At 45.6% G+C, this 19,744-nt stretch overlaps 1 protein-coding gene across 3 annotated transcripts in view; it reads left to right on the forward strand.

Annotated features, from left to right (window-relative positions):
* Positions 1-761: 761 nt before the first annotated feature.
* The window catches only part of GRHL2 (grainyhead like transcription factor 2), a 139,122-nt gene continuing 120,139 nt past the window's right edge, over positions 762-19,744 (forward strand). For 2 of the 3 annotated variants that reach the window (XM_050940924.1, XM_050940926.1), the window contains exons 1-2: positions 766-872; positions 1,928-2,010. In XM_050940924.1, coding sequence (XP_050796881.1) covers positions 1,940-2,010 — 71 coding nt within the window. In that variant the 5' untranslated portion in view covers positions 766-872; positions 1,928-1,939. Of the gene's footprint in view, positions 873-1,927; positions 2,011-19,744 lie in introns of all 3 variants that reach the window. The other variant, XM_050940925.1, reaches the window with a different exon arrangement.

Genomic DNA, 19,744 nt, shown 5'->3' on the forward strand with positions numbered 1-19,744 from the left:
ATAATACCTTTAACACCAGCTTCACCTCTATTCAGAAGGTAACGAGTCTGCTCTCCCTACTAGTGTGAAAATTGCAGTTCAGACACTAAGGGTACATCTACATTGGAATAAAAGACCCACTGATTCAGCTGATTTGGGTTCATGGGGCTTGGGATGTGGGGTTAAAAATTGTGGTGTAGATGTTTGGGCTCAGGTTGGAGCCTAGGCTATGGGACTCTCCCTGTTCATAGGGTCCCAGAGCTCAGGCTCCAGCCTGAGCCTGAATATCTATGCAGCAATTTTACAGCCTGGGCCCTGTGAGCCCGGGTCAGCTGTGAGTGTTTAAGTGCTGTGTAGATGTACTCTTAAAGAGCATATTATTCAATGCTAAGCAAGGTACAGATTCTCCATTCAGATCTCCATCCGCATTAATGGGAGATGATCACATGGTCTCCAGTCAGGGCCGGAGCTACCATTTAGGCGACCTAGGCAATGGCCTAGGGCACCAGAATTTTGGGGGGGCGCTATTTTGCCAGGGGGAGGGCACTCGGGTTCAGTGGACCTACCGCAGTCATGCCTGCGGATGGTCCGCTGCTGGAAAGGCTCCGGTGGAGCTGCCGCAGTCATTTCAGCAGACGGTCCACTGGTCTAAAGGCTCCAACAGACCTACCGCAGTCATGCCTGCGGCAGGTCCACCGGAGCCTTTAGACCAGCGGACCGCCCTTCGGCATCACTGCGGCAGCTCCACCGGAGCCTTTCCAGCAGCGGACCGTCCACCGGCATGACTGCGGTAGGTTCACCGGACCCGCGGGGGGCGGCGAAATGGCCGTCCGCCTAGGGCGTCAGAAACCCTGGCGCCGCTCCTGTCTCCAGTCCAACTCTCCTTGAAGTCTGTGAGTCTCTTTCCACTAACTTGAATGGGAGGTGGATCAGACTCATGTAAAGAGAGAAAAATACCTAAGCTAAATACTGCTATGCAGAGGAGACAGGAGAATTTTGCTCTTGATTTTGGTGTTATGCATTTTGGCTTCTGGAGACCTTTTTCTTTACTCAGTAAGTCAGTGGTGTGTTTTGGGTTCCCCCGCCCCTTTAAGTGAAAAGGGTTGCATTGGATATAATGAAGCCCTGTAGGCGGACTAATCACAATATTTCCTTTTCCATCCAGGCACTTCACACAAACTGTTATTTGTTTTAAACAGCAGCACATCAACAATTATTCCTTTTCCCAACCTATCCCAACTACTTATTCTTTCTCTGACCACTATTATTATTAAATGTTTATATTGTGGTAGTGCTCAGAGGCCCCAAACAGAACTGGGGCCCCATTTTGCTAGGCACAAGCAGAGAATGAAAGAGCTAGCTATGCTCTGAATATCCCAATAGTAATAGCCAAGTGCAGCGCAGCACTTCCAAACATATTTATTTTTATGTTGTGGTTTGTTCCAGGATGTAACAGGAATGATCTCTATTACTTACTTACAATAAACAGCTCTTCAGAATGATTAAACACCTCTTCTTCACTTCAGCTGTTAATCATTCTCACCAGACATTTATTGCTTCATATGCAATAGAGATTATCCCTTGATTAAGATAATATTAAACTGCAGTATACTATCAACTTTTAAAGATTGGGAACAGTGCTGGCTCCTACAAAGACAAGGCAAATGCTTTCATGTTGTACCCGATTGTGCGGATTTTTTCTTCAAACAATGACAGACCACTAGTATGCTACCACTAAAGATCCTTTGTGGTAGAGATTGGTGTTAGTTGATAAAAAACATATTATTTATATTAAAAATAAGGAAGTGCGGTATGAAATGACTGAAAATAAGTGACTGAAAATGAATGAAATAAGCCTTATCTGCATGGAGTTGGATCATGGATTAATTTGGCCCATCACATATTGATAATACAATAATAATTAGCATGTTTCATCCATGTCTCCCAGGGCTTTACAAAGATGGGAATCATTCTCCGTACTTTGCTGATGGGGAAAATGGAGACCCAGAGAGGTGAAGTGACTTGCCCAAGGTAATATTACAACAGTTCAGTTGTCAAGTATGAAACAGGAAAATCTAAACATATAAACACAAGAGCCTTTTCCCAAATATAAAAAAGTTCTTTGAAAAACCATAAATCTTGCTGTTCATAGGACTGCAGGTAGCATTCAAATGGTAGCATGGTGCTGTACAGAGTATGGAAATATCAAATATTTTCAAAACACATATACAATTATTAATGATCTACATAGTTTATACAAAACCAGTTTTATCAGACCTTCTCACTGGAACAAAATGGTATTGTATATTGAAGCTGGGGATTCTGATAGTCTTCTACCAAACAGACCATCATTAGGAGTTGACAGTACAGTAGTAATATTTACCATTGACAAGGTGATTTTCCTTTAAAGTCAGGTTCCTCTTTTAAAACATGTTCTTTGTTGGCATGTGTGCCACTGGTGAGCAAATTCTAAAGAAAATTCTTAAACTCCACTCTTCTAGCAGTCTGCTCAGCCTATGGACAGCCAGTAAGTGCTGCTATTAGACAGACAAGGAAACGGGCACAACTCCACTCAGATAATCTCTACACTGAGATTCCCTACCTCTTTTGTCATTTTTTTCTAGCACTTCGGACATTTTATGCGTATCTAATTTACCATGTATTAGGTTCTCTGATCAATAATCAAACATTCTTGTCACCTGACAAATGGAAAGAGGAAGAAAAAGGGCAAATGCTCCTCGCAGTCTTTTCCTTGGCTTGCCTTCTCTGATATTATTTATTTTGCCTCTTCGCTTTGCAAATAGCTAAAGTCTTCAAGCCAGGGCTAAGCCCAGTCCTTTTGTGCCCTGCAGCCATTGCTGTATCTTTAAGAGAAAACTGATTCTCTGGAATGCTGTGCGTGCACATACCTATCTGAGCTCTGTGGCCCACACCTGCCTAACAGGTAAACCAGATCCTCAGTGCTGGGCCTCAGCAGCAACATTCCAGCTAGGCAAGCTATTACTCTCTAATTGTTACCTGTCAAACAGGTAAACTAAGCTCTTGGGCCAAGGCCAAACAAGTGTATATTCCCACGAAATCCTAAACCTGCAAACCTTTGACCTTTTCACAGTCCCACAGATGATTTTAACCAGGACTGACTTAAAATACGATTATCTCTTTGGCTGGCAGCAAGAGAGTAGCATTTTCAGCCATTTTTACTCTGACAAAGCTTTCCTGTACATGTTAATACCTGCACTAGTGCCCAGGATTACCACAACACGGCAGAGGAACAATCAGCCCAATAAAATCATAATAACCAATGGCTCTGAAGCCTCCTGCATCGCTTCATCTGTGTGGTGGCTTTTCAGTGATCTCAGCAATAAGATAGGTTTCAGAGTAGCAGCCATGTTAGTCTGTATCCGCAAAAAGAACAGGAGTACTTGTGGCACCTTAGAGACTAACAAATTTATTTCAGCATCTGAAGAAATGAGCTGTAGCCCACGAAAGCTCATGCTGAAATAAATTTGTTAGTCTCTAAGGTGCCACCAGCAATAAGATGTTGATCTCAAAACTGGTTTGATGACTTTGTGGTACTAATATGTAAAGCTTCCTGAGCCTGACCAAGTTAGTGCACAAAGCAGCCCAGAGCCATTTTGAAGAGCTGGAACTGGCACTTCCTGATCATTTGTTACACTCTGCAGAGCAAGTCTGAACTGGAACAGGATTAACTTGCTTACAAGGAGAGGGTAGTGCAGTATCCAGTCACTCTTATCCAGCTCGTCCATATCAGTTATCACCATTGCTCCCCTCTACATTTTATGAAAAGGCAAGGAAGTGCCAACTAGGGAAAATGGCTCAGGCCCAGTTACATCAGCAAACAAAGCTGAGGTTTTTTTGGGCTGATTTTTGTGTGTGGGGGGGTAGGGGTGGGAAATTGATGGTTTATATGGTGAGATGAGGTTTGTTTGTACTCCTACAAGTCTGCCTGGTGCTTTTGCTGAGCAGTGAGGGATTTGAATGACTCTTTGTAGGAAGTCAGAAGAGATCCTGAAGTCTACAGGTGAGCTACCAGGGACCATAGGGTTTAGCAGAGCTTTGGATCATGAGTGGACTCCTCCTGTGAACCCCTCACAGACTCCTACAGAGTTTATAACCACTCGAAAAATCATGCAGTGTTATCATACCACATTAATACTTCAGAAATGTAGACACAACATTGTGATAGGTTGGATGTCCTGCAAGGTGATGAAGGGGTTAACCAACTTTCTGTAAAGGGAGAGAGAGCCCTACCACAGCCTCAGGGCTGTTGGCAAGCTGTCAATCATAGAGGGAGGAGCAGACAGCTGGACCTCCTTAAGGGGCATATAAAAATATACTTGGAGAGGCTCTTGCCTTGTTAAGGGTGTATCTTCCTCACCACCTGGACCTTGATGGCAGAGGAGCTGTTGTAAGGGCTCAGTAGGATGCAGCAAAGGACAGGAATTTAGACTCATGGTAGTAAATAACTCTGAGACTGTGGCCTCTTCTTAAGGGAGGCTGTTACTCCAGTAGGCTCAGGCTGGCTGTTGGGAGTTCAGGACCAGTCCAGTCACAGCTACAGCAAAGGATGTGCAAACAAATCTATGTTTTAGCCTTAAAAATCAACAACGAACATCTGAGTAATTCTTGACAACACCTTCTAAAAAGCTTGGTCTGCATTACCAACCTATATTGGTACAACTACACCATTATACTGACCTAACCACCAGAATAGACAGCGCCGTATGGATGGGAGGGCTTCTCCCATCCACATAACTACTGCCTCTCACGAAGGTGGATTAACTACCAACCAGAGAAGCTCTTCTGTTGGCGTAGGCAGTGTTTTCTCTAAGCATGACAATGGCACAGCTGCACTGCTGCAGCACTATAAGGGTAGACAAGCTCTAAGGAAACATGCAGGTAAAAATCTTTTAAGATGGATTGAAGGCTGTTAATGTATCAACTACAACACACTTTATTTCATTTATAGGCTGGGCTCACTGAATGCACTGAGGGCACCTTGCATTCCCCCCCCCCAAGCTCCCTCCCTGAATGCTACCCTCTCATCCCCTCTATTTCAGGGGCTCTGTGGGTTCTCTCTTCCCCATCCCCTTCTCATTTCTTTTCTGTTTTGGGCAGAGAAGTATTTCAGGGTGTCAGCATTTTAAACTACATTGGGAGGCTCAGCAGAGCCAGGATTTTTGGGGGGTGAGGAGGGTGTAGCATTGTTATGCTGAAAGGTGCTAAAGGCTGCCATCAGCAGTTCTTTGATCTACAGATAATTACCAAGGCACTTGAGGCTGATGGCTGTGCTAAGCAGATGCCAGGGGCTCTGTGTGTCAGTTTTCCTCTTGTCTTTTTTAGCAATTATCACCATAATCAATACAGTTCTGGACACCCATGCCTAGACAGAACATTCTCTGAAATCTTGGAATTGATCAGATGAAATGTTCAGAAGTTGTATTGCAGACAGACAAATGCCATTGAGTTGAGTCTCAGACCTCACTTTTGCTTGGCTAGTTACTTAGGAAAAGTAACCCTAAAAGAACATTGTCGTTTAAACAAATAAAATACTGGACAGTAAGGAAACTGATGCAAAGTTAAGGTTAGAATTCCTAAAAATGTAGGAAAGTATGAAAACAGTGTGTAAGTACCCAAATAATATCCGCTCTGACCCCAAGCCCTCTTACCTAAGAGCATGAGGTAGCTAGAGCTGGCTCCAATGTTCTGAATTTTGACTGTGTGTGTGGCTGGTGTGTTTGTTGTTGTTTTGGAGGGTTTTGCTCCATATAGAAAACTGACCTGCAGAGCCCCAAATCCTGCCTCTGCTTGGCAAACGGGCAGCAGAACCCTTTCTCAGCACATAAAGTTAGGGTGAGCAGACAGCAAATGTGAAAAATTGGGACGGGGGGGGTAATAGGAGCCTATATAAGAAAAAGACCCCAAAATCGAGACTGTCCCTATAAAATCAGGACATCTGGTCACTCTACATAAAGTTAATAGCTCTTATAAAATTCCATACAAAAACTGTTCAAACACAGGGAGGTACCTTAACAAGCTCCATTCAACTGAATGTTCCTCTTTACCTTTCCCACTTCATAATCAGCATACTTGGTCATTAGATATTATCTGCCTCCAGTTCTCTGGCAGGCTCCTAATCTCACAGTTTGCAGTGTTTCATCCCCTTTCACCATGGAAGACGCTGTCAATCACTAAATTGACCAAGTCTTATCTGTTTATCCAGATTCCTTTACTGATGCCCAACACCATAGTGTCTGAGCAACTTTGTTGCATCTGAGGCCAGTAGTAATATTTCAGATCAATATTTCTATTTAGCATAAAATGCGAGACATTTCCAAAAGAAGTTTAATGCAGAACTTGCAAAGGGTGCCAATTTCAAACAACCATTTTATGAAAATTGACACATTCATTATTAATACACGCCTCATTTACTGCATAATGGTCATTTTTTAAAGTATTCTTAACAGTGGCTTTAAACATCTTTCTTGGTCAATCTAATACTGAAAAGCTGAGGAATAAAAGGCTATACTACATCAGACCTCACAAAAACAATCTAATGGTAGAGAATGAAAGATACTCGTGGAATCAAATACTGTGAGACAATGTCTCTTCCATAAAACTATTTTTCATCTTATTCAGGGCAGCCCAGAGCAGGGGGCGAGTGGGGCAATTTTCCCCAGGACTCACGCAGGGGCCCCCATGAGAGTTTTTCAGGGACCCTGGAGAGAGGTTCTTCACTCACTCCGGGGGTCCCGGAAAACTCTCGCGTGGCCCGGGCCCCCGGAGTCTCTTCCGCTCTGGGTCTTCAGCGGCGGGAAGGACCCCCCACCGCTGTGGAAGGACCCCCCGCCTCCGAATTACCGCCGAAGCGGGACCTGCCGCCAAAGTGCTGGGTCTTCTGTGGTAATTCGGCGGTGGGGAGACCCCCACCGCGGGTCTTCGAGGCACTTCGGCGGTGGGTTCTGGAGTGGAAGGACCCCTCCCCACTGATATACCGCTGAAGGGGGCCCCCCCCACTGCCAAAGAATCCAGGCCCCCTGAATCCTCTGGGCGGCCCTGATCTTATTTAGGGTCCTGGCTACTGCCAGATTATCCAGTGGTTTTTTTGTTTGTTTGTTTGCACATACCGAGTACTCCGTGTGGTGGTGGTGGTGGTGTTCTTTAAGCATGAGCACTCTAACATTTTAGTCCTGCTATGCTGACATAGTATGTTTTTACCAATAGAGATTTAGTCACCTAAATCCTGCACAGGGCTAGAGAGTCACCTAAATCCTGCACAGGGCTTTAAGTATGGTTTATTTTTTCATACTAGTAAACTTTGGTTTGCTTCCTTGATGTGCAGATGTGAGAACACAGGGTTCTGTGCATCAAAACATGAATATTCTACACATACAGCATGGTGTCGTGTATATGAGTTTCTCCGGTGGTGAGCACCCTCAATTCCTAGAGCTTCTGACAGCAGCATCTTACAGGATCAGGTTGCTGTTCCTTGCACAGTGATTAAAGAGGAGTTTTATGTGGGCAGTTGAGAGCACACACCCACTGTTTTCCCAAATTTATGTTCCCAGCACAATGGTTCCTCAGGATGATCAACAACTCTTGACTCAACAAATCTAGCTAATGGTAGATGTTTTCATTACACAAATGAACTGAAACCTATTTCCTAAAAACTTACAGGTGCTATGAGAATTAAATTACTGATGTGATTTCTCAAATAAGAGAAATAATCTGAAAACCAAACAAACCTTTAGTTCTTAACTGCTACTGGAAAAAGAAGAATAAATACACTAGTACGGCCACCTCCCTGCATTGAAGGGCATTATTCATGTTTATGAAAGTAATGTGTTTTAACTTGAATTTTGGAAAATAACCTTAATCAACTAGCTGATGACTTGGACAAATGAAACCTAGTCAAAATTTTATCTGATGGGATGTTGCTTAATAGTTATGTGTTGTAATAATGGTGAAACCACTTAAGCACAGAGGAAGGTACAGGCTTAAAAGGGAGTTCAGTACTTCTAATAAAACATTGAAAGGTTTTGAACCAAATTCAGCCCCATAAGGAGGCATCACTATTGACTTCAGCAGAGTTGTGGCAAGACTATTTTCTCCCTCTCCATTTATTTATGTATGTATCTTTCAATCAATGATTAATACTAAAAAGGTGCTTGTGGCAGTGGGTTACCATCTCTCCATGTGAATGCTGCTTCCTCGGTCTCCTTTATCAGTATGTTAATATAGCCCTCTAGCTGAGCCCAGAGGGGGTAAGTTTTTTTTCATTTAACAGTTCTGAAATGACCTGGAAGTTTCTAGGCCGGCCTAAGTTTTAGATGTGGTGTGGCAAATATGGAAAAATTCTCCAAGTGCCAACTCTTGACTTTTCAAAACCAGACTTTTTCCAATTTCTTTCTCTCTCTCAGTGACTATAAGTTGCATGTATTTAGTTTTTGTTGTCAGGGTGCTGTACCAGATATTTCAGGCAGCTTGGTTTAAGGTATTGATTCTAACCTAAGAAATCCCATGCAAAAGTGCAGCAGTAAAGATTAATGGAGGCTCTTGAGCTGAAGCCCCATTATCTTAACCTGGAGAGGGCTGATGTTCTCCAGGAAGGAGCTTTGACTTTGACTTTGTATCTAGTTTTGCTTTTTGTCTCTAAGCTTGGATTTGTTTGGTGGGCCTTTTGGAAAGCCCACCATTTTCCTCAGGCATGTAGGGAGGATTTGGGTTGATGGGCAAGAGTTATGGGGGGAAGTGGGTTGACCTAATGGTTGCATTATTTTGATCATTGGGAAGGCTGACTCTATTACTGCAGGTTTCACAGGCCTCTGTTGCTGATTTGTGAATTTTGCACCAAATATTGTGTTTACTTGTTTGACGTGCCTAGAGCGTTAGGGCTTGTCTACACAGCACGGCAAAGCACTCTAAAGTGGTGTGATTTGTAGAGCACTAATGCATAGCATCCAAACTGCTCTGCATAGACACTGCTAGAGTGTGCTAAAAGGTACCTATCACATTAATGTTCAGGACTACATTAATCTGAACTAGGAATCTTTTAGAGCGCACCAGCAGGGTCTAATTAATTCTGTGTCCCCCAACATCAATTCTGCTCTGCTGTCCCCTTAACCTCTGCATCTGCTCCTCCTGCAGCTCCTGGGAGTCTTCACCCACACTCAGGCCTGGGTGAGCAGCTGCAGTGGGGTCCTCGTATCCACCTTCCCATCTAAGTTCTTTCTGCTCCCTCCCCTACCCAAAAAGTTCTCTCTGCTCCTGTCAATGATTGAGTCGTAGGTGGCCTGACCTAGTGGTTGGAGAAAGAGTCCAGTCTCCCACTTAAAGCTGGATTCAGGTAGGGCAGATCCAGGAGCGAAGCTAAGGATCAATGCCGTGTCAGAAACCAACGCCTAAACTGAAGGTTAACCAGAGTTGCAGTCAGAACGTGTAACTAGCAGAGGGTCGAAGCTGGGGGTGGGGCAAGTATGGGCTGGAGATAGCAGAGGCTAGAGATAGCAGAGGCAGGGACAGGATCAAGTGCAGCTGTGGTCTAGGAATCCACTGAACAGCCACTGGACTGCTGCTGTTACCGAGCATAAGTATCAGTCGTCTGACTCCGTCAACCAATCAGCTGGCACCGCCAATCAGAGAGCTGTTATTAGAGTTCATTAGGTTGCCAGGAGACTGGCTGTGCTGCAGGCTGGCCCCTGGCAGCTCCTCAGTGGGGGAAGGAGAACTCTGTCTGCCACCTGCAGAAAACCTGATTGGCTGCTCTTTCCCAGGACGCAGGCAAGTAAGGAAGGCAGCCAATCAGAGGAGGTGTTTTCCCCACCATCCCCAAGGCAGGGTTGAAATTAGCAAGAGGGTTGGAGCTTCTTGGGTTGTGATAAGACTCACTCCAGTCCAAGCCAACACTGTGTTATTCACAAAAAACTCACAAGAGCTGACGACACTGAGAAATTGATGTTTCACTTCCAAATATTTAAAATGCAGGTGATTTCCTCCCTGTGAATTAAAAAACTTCCAAAATGAATCCAATTAAGTGATTAAAATTCTTGATGGTTTCATTTTGATGTAGTGTGTTAATGTTTTTTTTTTTGTTTTTTTTTGGTTTTTTTGGTCTTTAAAAGGCAAAGGGATGGGGAGAAATATACAATTATTCAGATTTAAAGAACAATCCTCATGCACTGAAATAATAAAGCAAAAGGATTTTGCAAATATTATCCAGAGTAGTTCAGAACAATAGCTTAGTGCCCAATGATACATGCACTTATTACCACAAGCAGTGACATTGGAGACAATGAGACTAAAGCATAGCCAACTCCTGCATTGTTATCACAAGTTTCACAATAATTGGTGCTTTTCCTAAAGCCTCAGCTACTGGTTTCATGTGACTTTTGAGAATCTCAGCTTTTTTTTTTTCCATTTTTGAAGTGTGACGGGCTATACAAGCCGCACACTGGCAAGGAGGGGGTTAATGAGGGCCTGTGCAGTGCACCCAACTGGCCCTGCCCCATTACACCTGTAGTAGATGTCAGATGTGGAGAGGGGAGTTAAAAGGAGGAGACCAAGCTCAGTCTGGGGCTGACCAGAAAGAACAGAGCTCTTCAGCCAAGAGTCTAAGGGTACGTCTACACTACAGGGTAATTTCGAATTAACTTAAACTGGTTTTATAAAACAGATATTATAAAGTCGATTGCATGCGTCCACACTAGGCACATTAATTCAGCGGTGTGCGTCCATGGTCCTAGGCTAGCATTGATTTCCGGAGCGTTGCACTGTGAGTAGCTATTCTGTAGCTATCCCACAGTTCCCGCAGTCTCCTCTGCCCCTTGGAATTCTGGGTTGAGATTCCAGTGCCTGATGGGGCAAAAATCATTGTCGCGGGTGGTTCTGGGTACTGCCTCACCCCTCCCTTCCTGAAAGCAGCAGACAACCATTTCGTGCCTTTTTTCCTGGGTGAACTGAAAGCAAACGCCATAGCACAGCAAGCATGGACCCTGCTCAGATCAATAGCGCAATCATGGACGTTGTAAACACCTCACGCATTCTTGTGCAGTCTATGGTGAACCATGAACTGCAAAGGCAGGCAAGGATGAGGCAGCTACGGCAGCGCGGCGAAGAGAGTGATGAGGACATGGACATTGATTTCTCCTTAACTGCGGGCCCCCGAGCTTTGGAGCTCCTGCTGGTAATGGGGGAGGTTCTACCCATTGAACTCTGATTTTGGGCCCAGGAAATAAGCACAGACTGGTGGGACCGCATAGTTTTGCAGGTGTGGGACGATTCGCAGTGGCTGCAAAACTTTCGCATGCGTAAGAGCACTTTCTTTGAACTTTGTAACTTGCTTTCCCCTGCCCTGAAACGCCATAATACCCTGATGAAAGCAGCCCTCACAGTGGAGAAGCGAGTGGCAATAGCCCTCTGGAAGCTTGCAACGCCAGACAGCTACTGGTCAGTAGGGAATCAATTTGGAGTGGGAAAATCTACTGTGGGGGCTGCTGTGTTGCAAGTAGCCAAAGCAATCATTAAGCTGCTGCTACGAAAGGTTGTGACTCTGGGAAATGTGCAGGTCATAGTGCATGGCTTTGCTGCAATGGGATTCTCTAACTGTGGGGGGGCGATAGATGGAACCCATATCTCTATCTTGGCACTGGAGCACCAGGGCACCCAGTACATAAACCGCAAGGGGTACTTTTCAATGGTGCTGCAAGCACTGGTGGATCACAAGGGACGTTTCACCAACATCCACGTGGGATGGCCAGGAAGGGTTCATGACGCTCGCGTCTTCAGAAGCACTGTTCTGTTTAAACGGCTGCAGCAAGGGACTTACTGCCCGGACCAGAAAATAACAGTTGGGGATGTTGAAATGCCTGTCGTTATCCTGGGGGACACAGCCTACCCCTTGATGCCATGGCTCATGAAGCCATACACAGGCAGCCTGGACAGTAGTCAGGAGCTGTTCAACTACAGGCTGAGCAAGTGCAGAATGGTGGTAGAATGTGCATTTGGCCGTTTAAAGGCTCGCTGGTGAACATTACTCACTCACTCAGACCTCAGCCAAACCAATGTCCCCTTTGTTATTGCCGCTTGCTGTGTGCTCCACAATCTCTGTGAAAGTAAGGGGGAGACCTTTATGGCGGGGTGGGAGGCTGAGGCAAATCACCTGGCTGCTGATTACGCGCAGCCAGACACCAGGGCGATTAGAAGAGCTCACCAGGAAGTGGTGCACATCAGAGAAGCCTTGAAAATGAGTTTCATCACGGGCCAGGGTACAGTGTGACTGCTGTGTTTGTTTCCCCTTCATGAACCTCCCCTCCTTTATTGACTCCTCCTGTAAGCAACCCACCCTCCCCCTTCGATTACAGCTTGCTTATGGAAATGAAGTCACTATCGTTTAAAAAGCATGTATTCTTTATTAAAAGTCATTCCCTGTAAGCAACTCACCCTCCCCCTTCGTTTAAAAAGCATGTAATTATAAAAAGAGGAAGAGAATTAACAAGGTATCCCGGGAGTGGCTTGGGAGGAGGATAGGAGGGAAGGAAAAGGCCATTAAGGACATTTCAATGTAATGACAGCCTTTTGGTTGGACTGTCCACGGGGGTGGAGTGGGCTGGTGCACAAAGCCTTCCCCCATGCGTTCTTACACATCTGGGTGAGGAAGACATGGAACGTAGTGAGTAATGAGGGTGGTTAAACATGGGCTGCAGCGGCACTCTGTGACCCCGCTGCTCCTCCTGAAGATCCACCAGATGTCAGAGGATGTCAGTTTGATCACGCAGCAGCTCCAGTGTTGCATCCCGCCACCGCTGATCTTCCTGCCTATGCCCCTGATCTTCCTGCTGCCACCTCTCATCTCGAGCGTCTCTCCTATCCTCACATTCACTGGCATCTTTCCTGTACTTTGCTACCACGTCTTTCCACTCCCTCAGATGAGCTCTTTCATTGCGGGTTACTTCCATGATTTCTGAGAACATTTCATCTCGCGTCCTCTTCTTCCTCTGCCTTATCTGAGCTATCCTTGGGGATGGAGTAAGGAGGCTTGAAAAATGTGCATCTGCATGAGTGGGGGAAAATAGGGAGAGAAGGATTATAAAAGATACATTTTACAGAACAATGGTTATACTCTTTCACAGTGAACAACACTATTCATCTTACATAGTGTCACGGAGTCACCGGGCGATGCTCTGGAACTGCTCCCCACCAAGCCAGTCAGGACTTTGGGGAGCCTCCTCTCCCTTGGAGCAGACTTATTCAGGGCAAGAAGCTCACACGTCTTCACCTACTGGGTCTCTCCTTGGAGCATTTAGCATCCTCGGCCCCTCCGTGTGCTTCCCACAGCGAGCCCACCCCAGCGGGGTCCTGGGTAAGCCACCGGGTTCTGCACCCCCACTTTGCAGTCAGACATGACTCTTAGCCAGCCAGTAAAACAGAGGTTTATTCGATGACAGGAACAGGGTCTAAAACAGAGCTTGTAGATACAGCGAACCGGACCCCTCGGCTGGGTCCATTCTGGGGGGCAGTGAGCCAGACCCCCAGATCTGCCCTCCACCCTTGACCCCAGCCAGCTCCAGACTAACCACCCCTCCCAGCCCCTCCTCTCTGCTCAGCCCCTTTCCCGGGCCAGGAGGTCACCTGATCCCTTTGTCTCCAACACCTTCAGCTGGCACCTTTGCAGAGGAGGGGCCCAGGCCATCAGTTGCTAGGAGACAGAGTGCCAGGCATTTAGGTGCACTGGCCCTTTGCTCTGCCAGATACTTAAGAACTGCCATGGGGACACTGAGGCACCAACACAGTATTCAGAGCAAACATTAAGAACTTTCCCAGTTCGTCACAATAGCACATGTGATTTCACTACAAGGTCACATTTGGAATCTTTTAATATTGAGTGCCTGCGGCTCTGGTGTTACAGATCAACATAGATGCAGGTCCGGGCATCACAATTCAGCTTGCATGCTGTCATGGTAAGGCATACCTTCTATCTTTGGTGCTTCTTTCCTGTTAACAAGGAGCAGCAGACGCCAACCCCTCCCCACCCCCCAATCCAATTCTCTAGAATTGCTCTACCCCTCCCCACACCGCATGGCTGGTATCATGGAAGATCACTGCTAATCACCCCCCTTTCTCCCCCCCCCACCGTGTGGCTGGTAGCTGGGAAGATTCCTGCTGGCCAAACGCTAAAAAGCTCAGCGCTATCCTTTCTCCCCTCCCCCATCTCTCTGTCCCCTTACTTAAATTCCTTAATTTCAACCAGGTTACCATGAACGATATCACTCTGCTGAGGATAACAGAGCGAGATAAAGAACAGATGTTTCTTGAATGCCTGCAATCACGGGGACCATACGCAGCTAGGCTTTGTCATGCAATGATACCCGATTACTTGCTACATGCATGGCGTGGTAAAGTGTCCTACCATGGTGGACGGAACAAGGCTGCCTTGCCCAGAAACCTTCTGCAAAGGCTTTTGGAGTACCTCCAGGAGCGCTTCATGGAGCTGTCCCTGGAGAATTTCTGCTCCATCCCCAGACATGTTAACAAACTTTTCCAGTAACTTTACTGGCTGCTAATGCATCCAAAGCCCTCATGGCAAATCAATCATTAAAAAAACGCTTGCTTTTAAACCATGTTTTATATTTACAAAGGTACACTCACCACAGGTCCCTTCCATGGCTTCACTGTCTGGGCTAGTGGCTTGGGAGGGCTGGGAGGGTAATTCTGTCTGGGTCACAAAAAGCTCCTGGCTGCTGGGGAGAATGAAGTGCTGTGTGCTCTCTGCAAGCTCTTCCTCCTCTTCCTCTTCCTAATCTTCCCCCTCCGCTGAATCCTCATCCATGGTTGAGATTATAACCCCCACCTCGGAATCCACGGACAAGGGGGGGTAGTGGTGGCGCAGCCCCCTAAAATTGCATGCAGCTCAGTGTAGAAGCGGCATGTTTTTGGCCCTGATCCGGATCTGCCGTTTGCTGCTTTGGTTTTCTGGTAGGCTTGTCTGAGCTCCTTCACTTTCACTCTGCACTGCACTGAGTCCCTGCTGTGGCCTCTCTCTATCATGGTCCTGGAAATTTTTTCAAAAGTTTTTTCATTTCGTCTTTTGGAACGCAGTTCTGTTAGCACTGAATCCTCTCCCCATACAGCGATAAGATCCAGTACCTCTCGTGCGGTCCATGCGGGTGCTCTTTTTCTGTTCTCAGGAGACTGCATTGTTACCTGTGCTGATGAGCTCTGCGTGGTCACCTGTGCTGATGAGAGCTCCACGCTGGCCAAACAGGAAATGCAATTCAAAAGTTTGCGGGGCTTTTCCTGTATACCTGGCCAGCGCATTAGAGTTCAGATTCCTGTCCAGAGCGGCCAGTGGTGCACTGTGGGATACCGCCTGGAGGCCAATAACTTCGATTTGCGGCCACACTAACCCTAAATCGATATGTTAATATCGATTTTAGCGTTACTCTTCTCTTCGGGGAGGAGTACAAAGAAATCAATTTAAAGAGCCCTTTAAATCGATATAAAGTGCATTGTAGTGTGGACGGGTACAGCGTTAAATCGATTTAATGCTGTTAAAATCGGTTTAACTGCGTAGTGTGGACCAGGCCTAAGACAGCTGGCTGCGTGGATGAACTTGCGGATGGGATGACTCAGCCCAGGAAGGCTGGCTAAATGAACAGGCTGCATGAAGGCAAGCCCTAAGTAGAAGTGTGCGGTCCTGCCGAAAGATGATTCTGGTTTTCAGTTCGCAGAATCTCTTAATCTTTGGACTTTGATACCTTGGGAAGGATGGATCTAAAGCATGCCTTAGCTGGAGGTAGGGTGACCAGATGTCCCGATTTTATAGGGACAGTCCTGATTTTTGGGTCTTTTTCTTATATAGGCTCCTATTACCCTCCATCCCGTCCCAATTTTTCACATTTGCTGTCAGGTCACCCTAGCTGGAGGGCTATCACACCACTATACTTGTTCCATGAGAAGGAGCGCAGCAGCCACTGTTGGAGACCTCATGTACCTTCCTGGACTGAGTGTCTTATTGGACCACAAGGGAGCACCATGGAGGAAGGCCCTGTCACAGTAAATTTCTAACTCTCATGATTTTCTAGGGAAGCTTTAAAATGACACCTAGAGGCTCTAATACCAGAAGCCAAAAAACCTCCCAATATTTTTTTTCAAATTTCATGATTTGGGGGCGGGGAGGTGGTGGTGCCTGGGTCTGGTGACATTTGGGCTGCTCGCAGTAGTATGCCCCATGTTCAGTAATGTTTGCAGGACTGGCTGTCATGCTCTTGTCACTTGAGTGGTGCTCAGTGTTTTCTGTGCCTTGCACTCTTGAATCTAGCATATGTTTTGAGGTGCCTCCTGTCCATATTTTGCATGTGCTCTTCCTGTGCTATGAACTTGGTGTGGAAAAAATGGAAACAGGAATAACAAGACTCGTGAATTTGCAGAAAGACAGCTTGCACTTGTTGTTCATACTGGAGGGTCTTTAACGTGGTGTTTAATGATACTGCTCATTGTTCTGGGAGTTTGGTTCTGTAATGCTGTGTAAATAGTCACATACCCACTCTCACTTTCTGTTGCCAAATATCATTGTTTAATTGCTTGAAGCAATGGTAACAGTTGATCACATGGGACTGCTCTGATTATTTTCAGTTTGCCATAGGTGGGGATTGGGAGGAGTGCTCTTCAACTGTCAGTCACTAATTAGCCACTAATCCCATACAGTGAAATTCCCACACATGGCAAAGACATCATTTGGTGACTCTCCCAATTAGCATTATAATACCCCAAGCTTTTGAACAGTTTGTGTACATTTATCCTTCTCTTTAAATTGCATAGGCTGCCATAGATTAAACCAATTTAATACTATACACAAGCCTATTGTCTGGCAGCTGTTAGCCTAAATCACCCTCTCCCTGGTACTAGCTAATGGTTAGAAGCAAACTTATGTTAAAAGTGGGTATAATTTGAATTTGCTTGTAATCTACTGGTATTGCTATAAAACTGGAATTAAATTTACCATCAAAAGGGACAGCTTTTGCCCTTCCTCTCTAGGCATGTAGGAGCTAATGGGCAGTGGAGATAGTGCAGTTCTGCTGGGAGGGTGAGCATGCACCAGGAGGAAGGGAGGAAAGGACAACCTGTGAGGCGCCCAGTCTCCATAGGAGCTGAATACATGGTGGCAGCGGGAGCTGAGGCAGGAGCGAGAACATGAGCACTGGATAAGAGCCTACATGAATCCATGGGGCTGAAGTACTCTTCTGAAAAGGGAAACAGTGGCTGGGAAGCCTTTCACAGCCCTGAACATTCAGTTACCTTCCAATGAGGCCAGAACTCACCTGCAGACTGACCTATGCACAGGGCCAGGTGTTTGACTCTATGGGTCTTGATCCATAGTCCATGGATGCGAATGGAAAAATTCTCATTGACTATCCCAGGCTTTCGATCAGGCCCTAAAAACAAGTGGTGTAAAGAGAAGAAATTGCAAGCTCTTCAGAGGGCTGGGATAGTCTCTTTGTGTTTGTACAGCACCTGACACAACAGAATGCTGACCCTGATTGGGGCACAACGCCAGTACAGATGTTCAGTCTTCATGTTTCTAATTCCTGGGAAGTCAGCAGGGATTGGTTATGTCACTGTATCCAGTCTTTAGGCTGTTAAAAGCATTTACTTATGTGTTCAGCAATGTGTAGGAGAGAGCAAAGGGAAATAATCTGAAAGTGCCTCAAAGAATTCCCCCTGGTCTTACTAGGTGTGAGGCGGAACAAAGTAATGCACTGAATAAAAAAAGGCTACACCACATTCATACATGGAAATTCCAAGAACTAGCCCCAGCTGTGGTCTAAATGATGAACAGCTAGGTACAATGTCACTTATTTCATACGTTCTCCCCTGAGCTAAAGGAGGTTGCAGATCCATTATGAGATATAGCCAATGAAGTAGAGGCCAATGTTCCAGAGGTGTCCAGGTCCTTACCTATCAATTCCCAGATTCACAAAGCAACCTTGCAGTGTCCATCCCTCGCTGCTACCAGCATTAGCAATGCCACTGGGCCAGAAGCCATGCTACCATTGGCTAATGACCCATGACTGATGGCATTTAACTGCTGTACCATCTATCCCTGTCTAAATTCATTTCCAATCTACACAACTCCTAGAGAGCTTTGCCATTTTTGTTGCCAGAAAACTATAATCAACAGAGGCCAACAGCTGCTAACTTCTGAACCCTAGCATCCTGTGAAACTGGTTCTTTGCTGCAATTTTGAGCAAAGGCTGCTCAAGCACTTTAAAGTATTGTCTTAAAGATCATTTCTCTCCCTCATGCTTTGATTGCTTGTTTACAATTAAGTAATCTAAACGTGTGACATCCCAGCAGAGCAGCCTCTTCTGTTGGTCTTGTATGCAATGAGAATTTTCAGAAATGTTTCTACCTTTAGTGTAGCACCCATGCTTGCTAAAGTTGGGAAGCTTTAGAACCCAAAGAGAATAGTGTAGAGCAAGTGTAAGCATTTCTACCGTCATATCACCCAGTGAGCAGGGCTAGATGTTGCAGTGGAATAACACCTGCCTCCCTCTGACACGCTTTCACCAATGCTAGACCTTCTGTGGCATAATTTCTAACTTCATCAGTGAAGATGCAATTCTAGAGTGACCTAAAATGCCATGCTCCTTAATTGTATTGTATGTAATCTTCTAGCCATTGTGCTTTCTGCATGTACGTTCCTTATAGGTCAGTGAGAGTGGCCATACTTACCCGCTGCTTAATTAATATTGAATTTTAGTCCCACAGTCTTGCCCTTGGATATATATCCACAGATCCTGCTGACTTCAGCGGGTCTATCTGTTCTAGAGAATTGCACTGAGCATGTGCACTTAAAACGGTGTTGGCAACACTTGTGCCGTGACAACAACTTCTGTGAGTGGAACATGAAATGTCCAGTAAGCAGGAGTTTCCAAAGGCTCTAACAATGCTGGTTTTCTCTTAAATAGATTGACCTGAACTGAGCCCACATGTCTCCAAGTGAAGAATTTGGCCCTATAAATCCTGTAATTAATTTGCTTTATTGTACAACTTAGACTTTTTTTCTGAACAAAAGACATCTTAGCTGTACTGTCAGATCTAGTTAGTGCTTGATGTTTGCCCTAGTTCAAGTCATCATGTTAAAGTTACAGGCACAGCACATTTGCATTATATAGACTCTTAACAAAACTGGTTTAAAGTATTCACTGGAAATATCTGAAGGGACCTTATTTTGGTTTCAGCTTAAAATGCTGAGTTTCAAATGCACTCACAGGTAATGGAACGACATTGATATTGCAAGAATTCTTTGTTCTTCTGCAACCACTTCCACCATCATGGGCAACATACTTGCTTTTAGTCTAAGCATCAAGGCCAAGCACTGATTGAGAATGGTGCCTGAACTACTTTTCCACCCCCTAGAGCTGGTCTCTCCAGGGAAGGGTTGAGGGCCGTTGCTGATCATGCTGGATCTGTATGCAATACCCAGCAAAACGTTTACATGGGTAGAGTCAGTTACTCCAGTGGGACTACCTAAACGCTCTGCTGAAGTGGGGCAAGAGTGCTCAGCACCTTGCAGCACCAAGCACTGTAAGAGGAAGATCTCGGTCCATAAGCTTTTCATGGCGGCAACAGTCTGTTACTATGAGCGTGTACAGGGCCAGTGAGGTCTTGAGTGGCCCTATAATAATAGAAAATGTTTCTGGGTTGTGGTTACAAGACCTCAGTCTGTCAATCTAGCATCCTTCAT

This window comes from Gopherus flavomarginatus, chromosome 2, assembly GCF_025201925.1.
Source record: "Gopherus flavomarginatus isolate rGopFla2 chromosome 2, rGopFla2.mat.asm, whole genome shotgun sequence".
NCBI lineage: Eukaryota > Metazoa > Chordata > Testudines > Testudinidae > Gopherus > Gopherus flavomarginatus.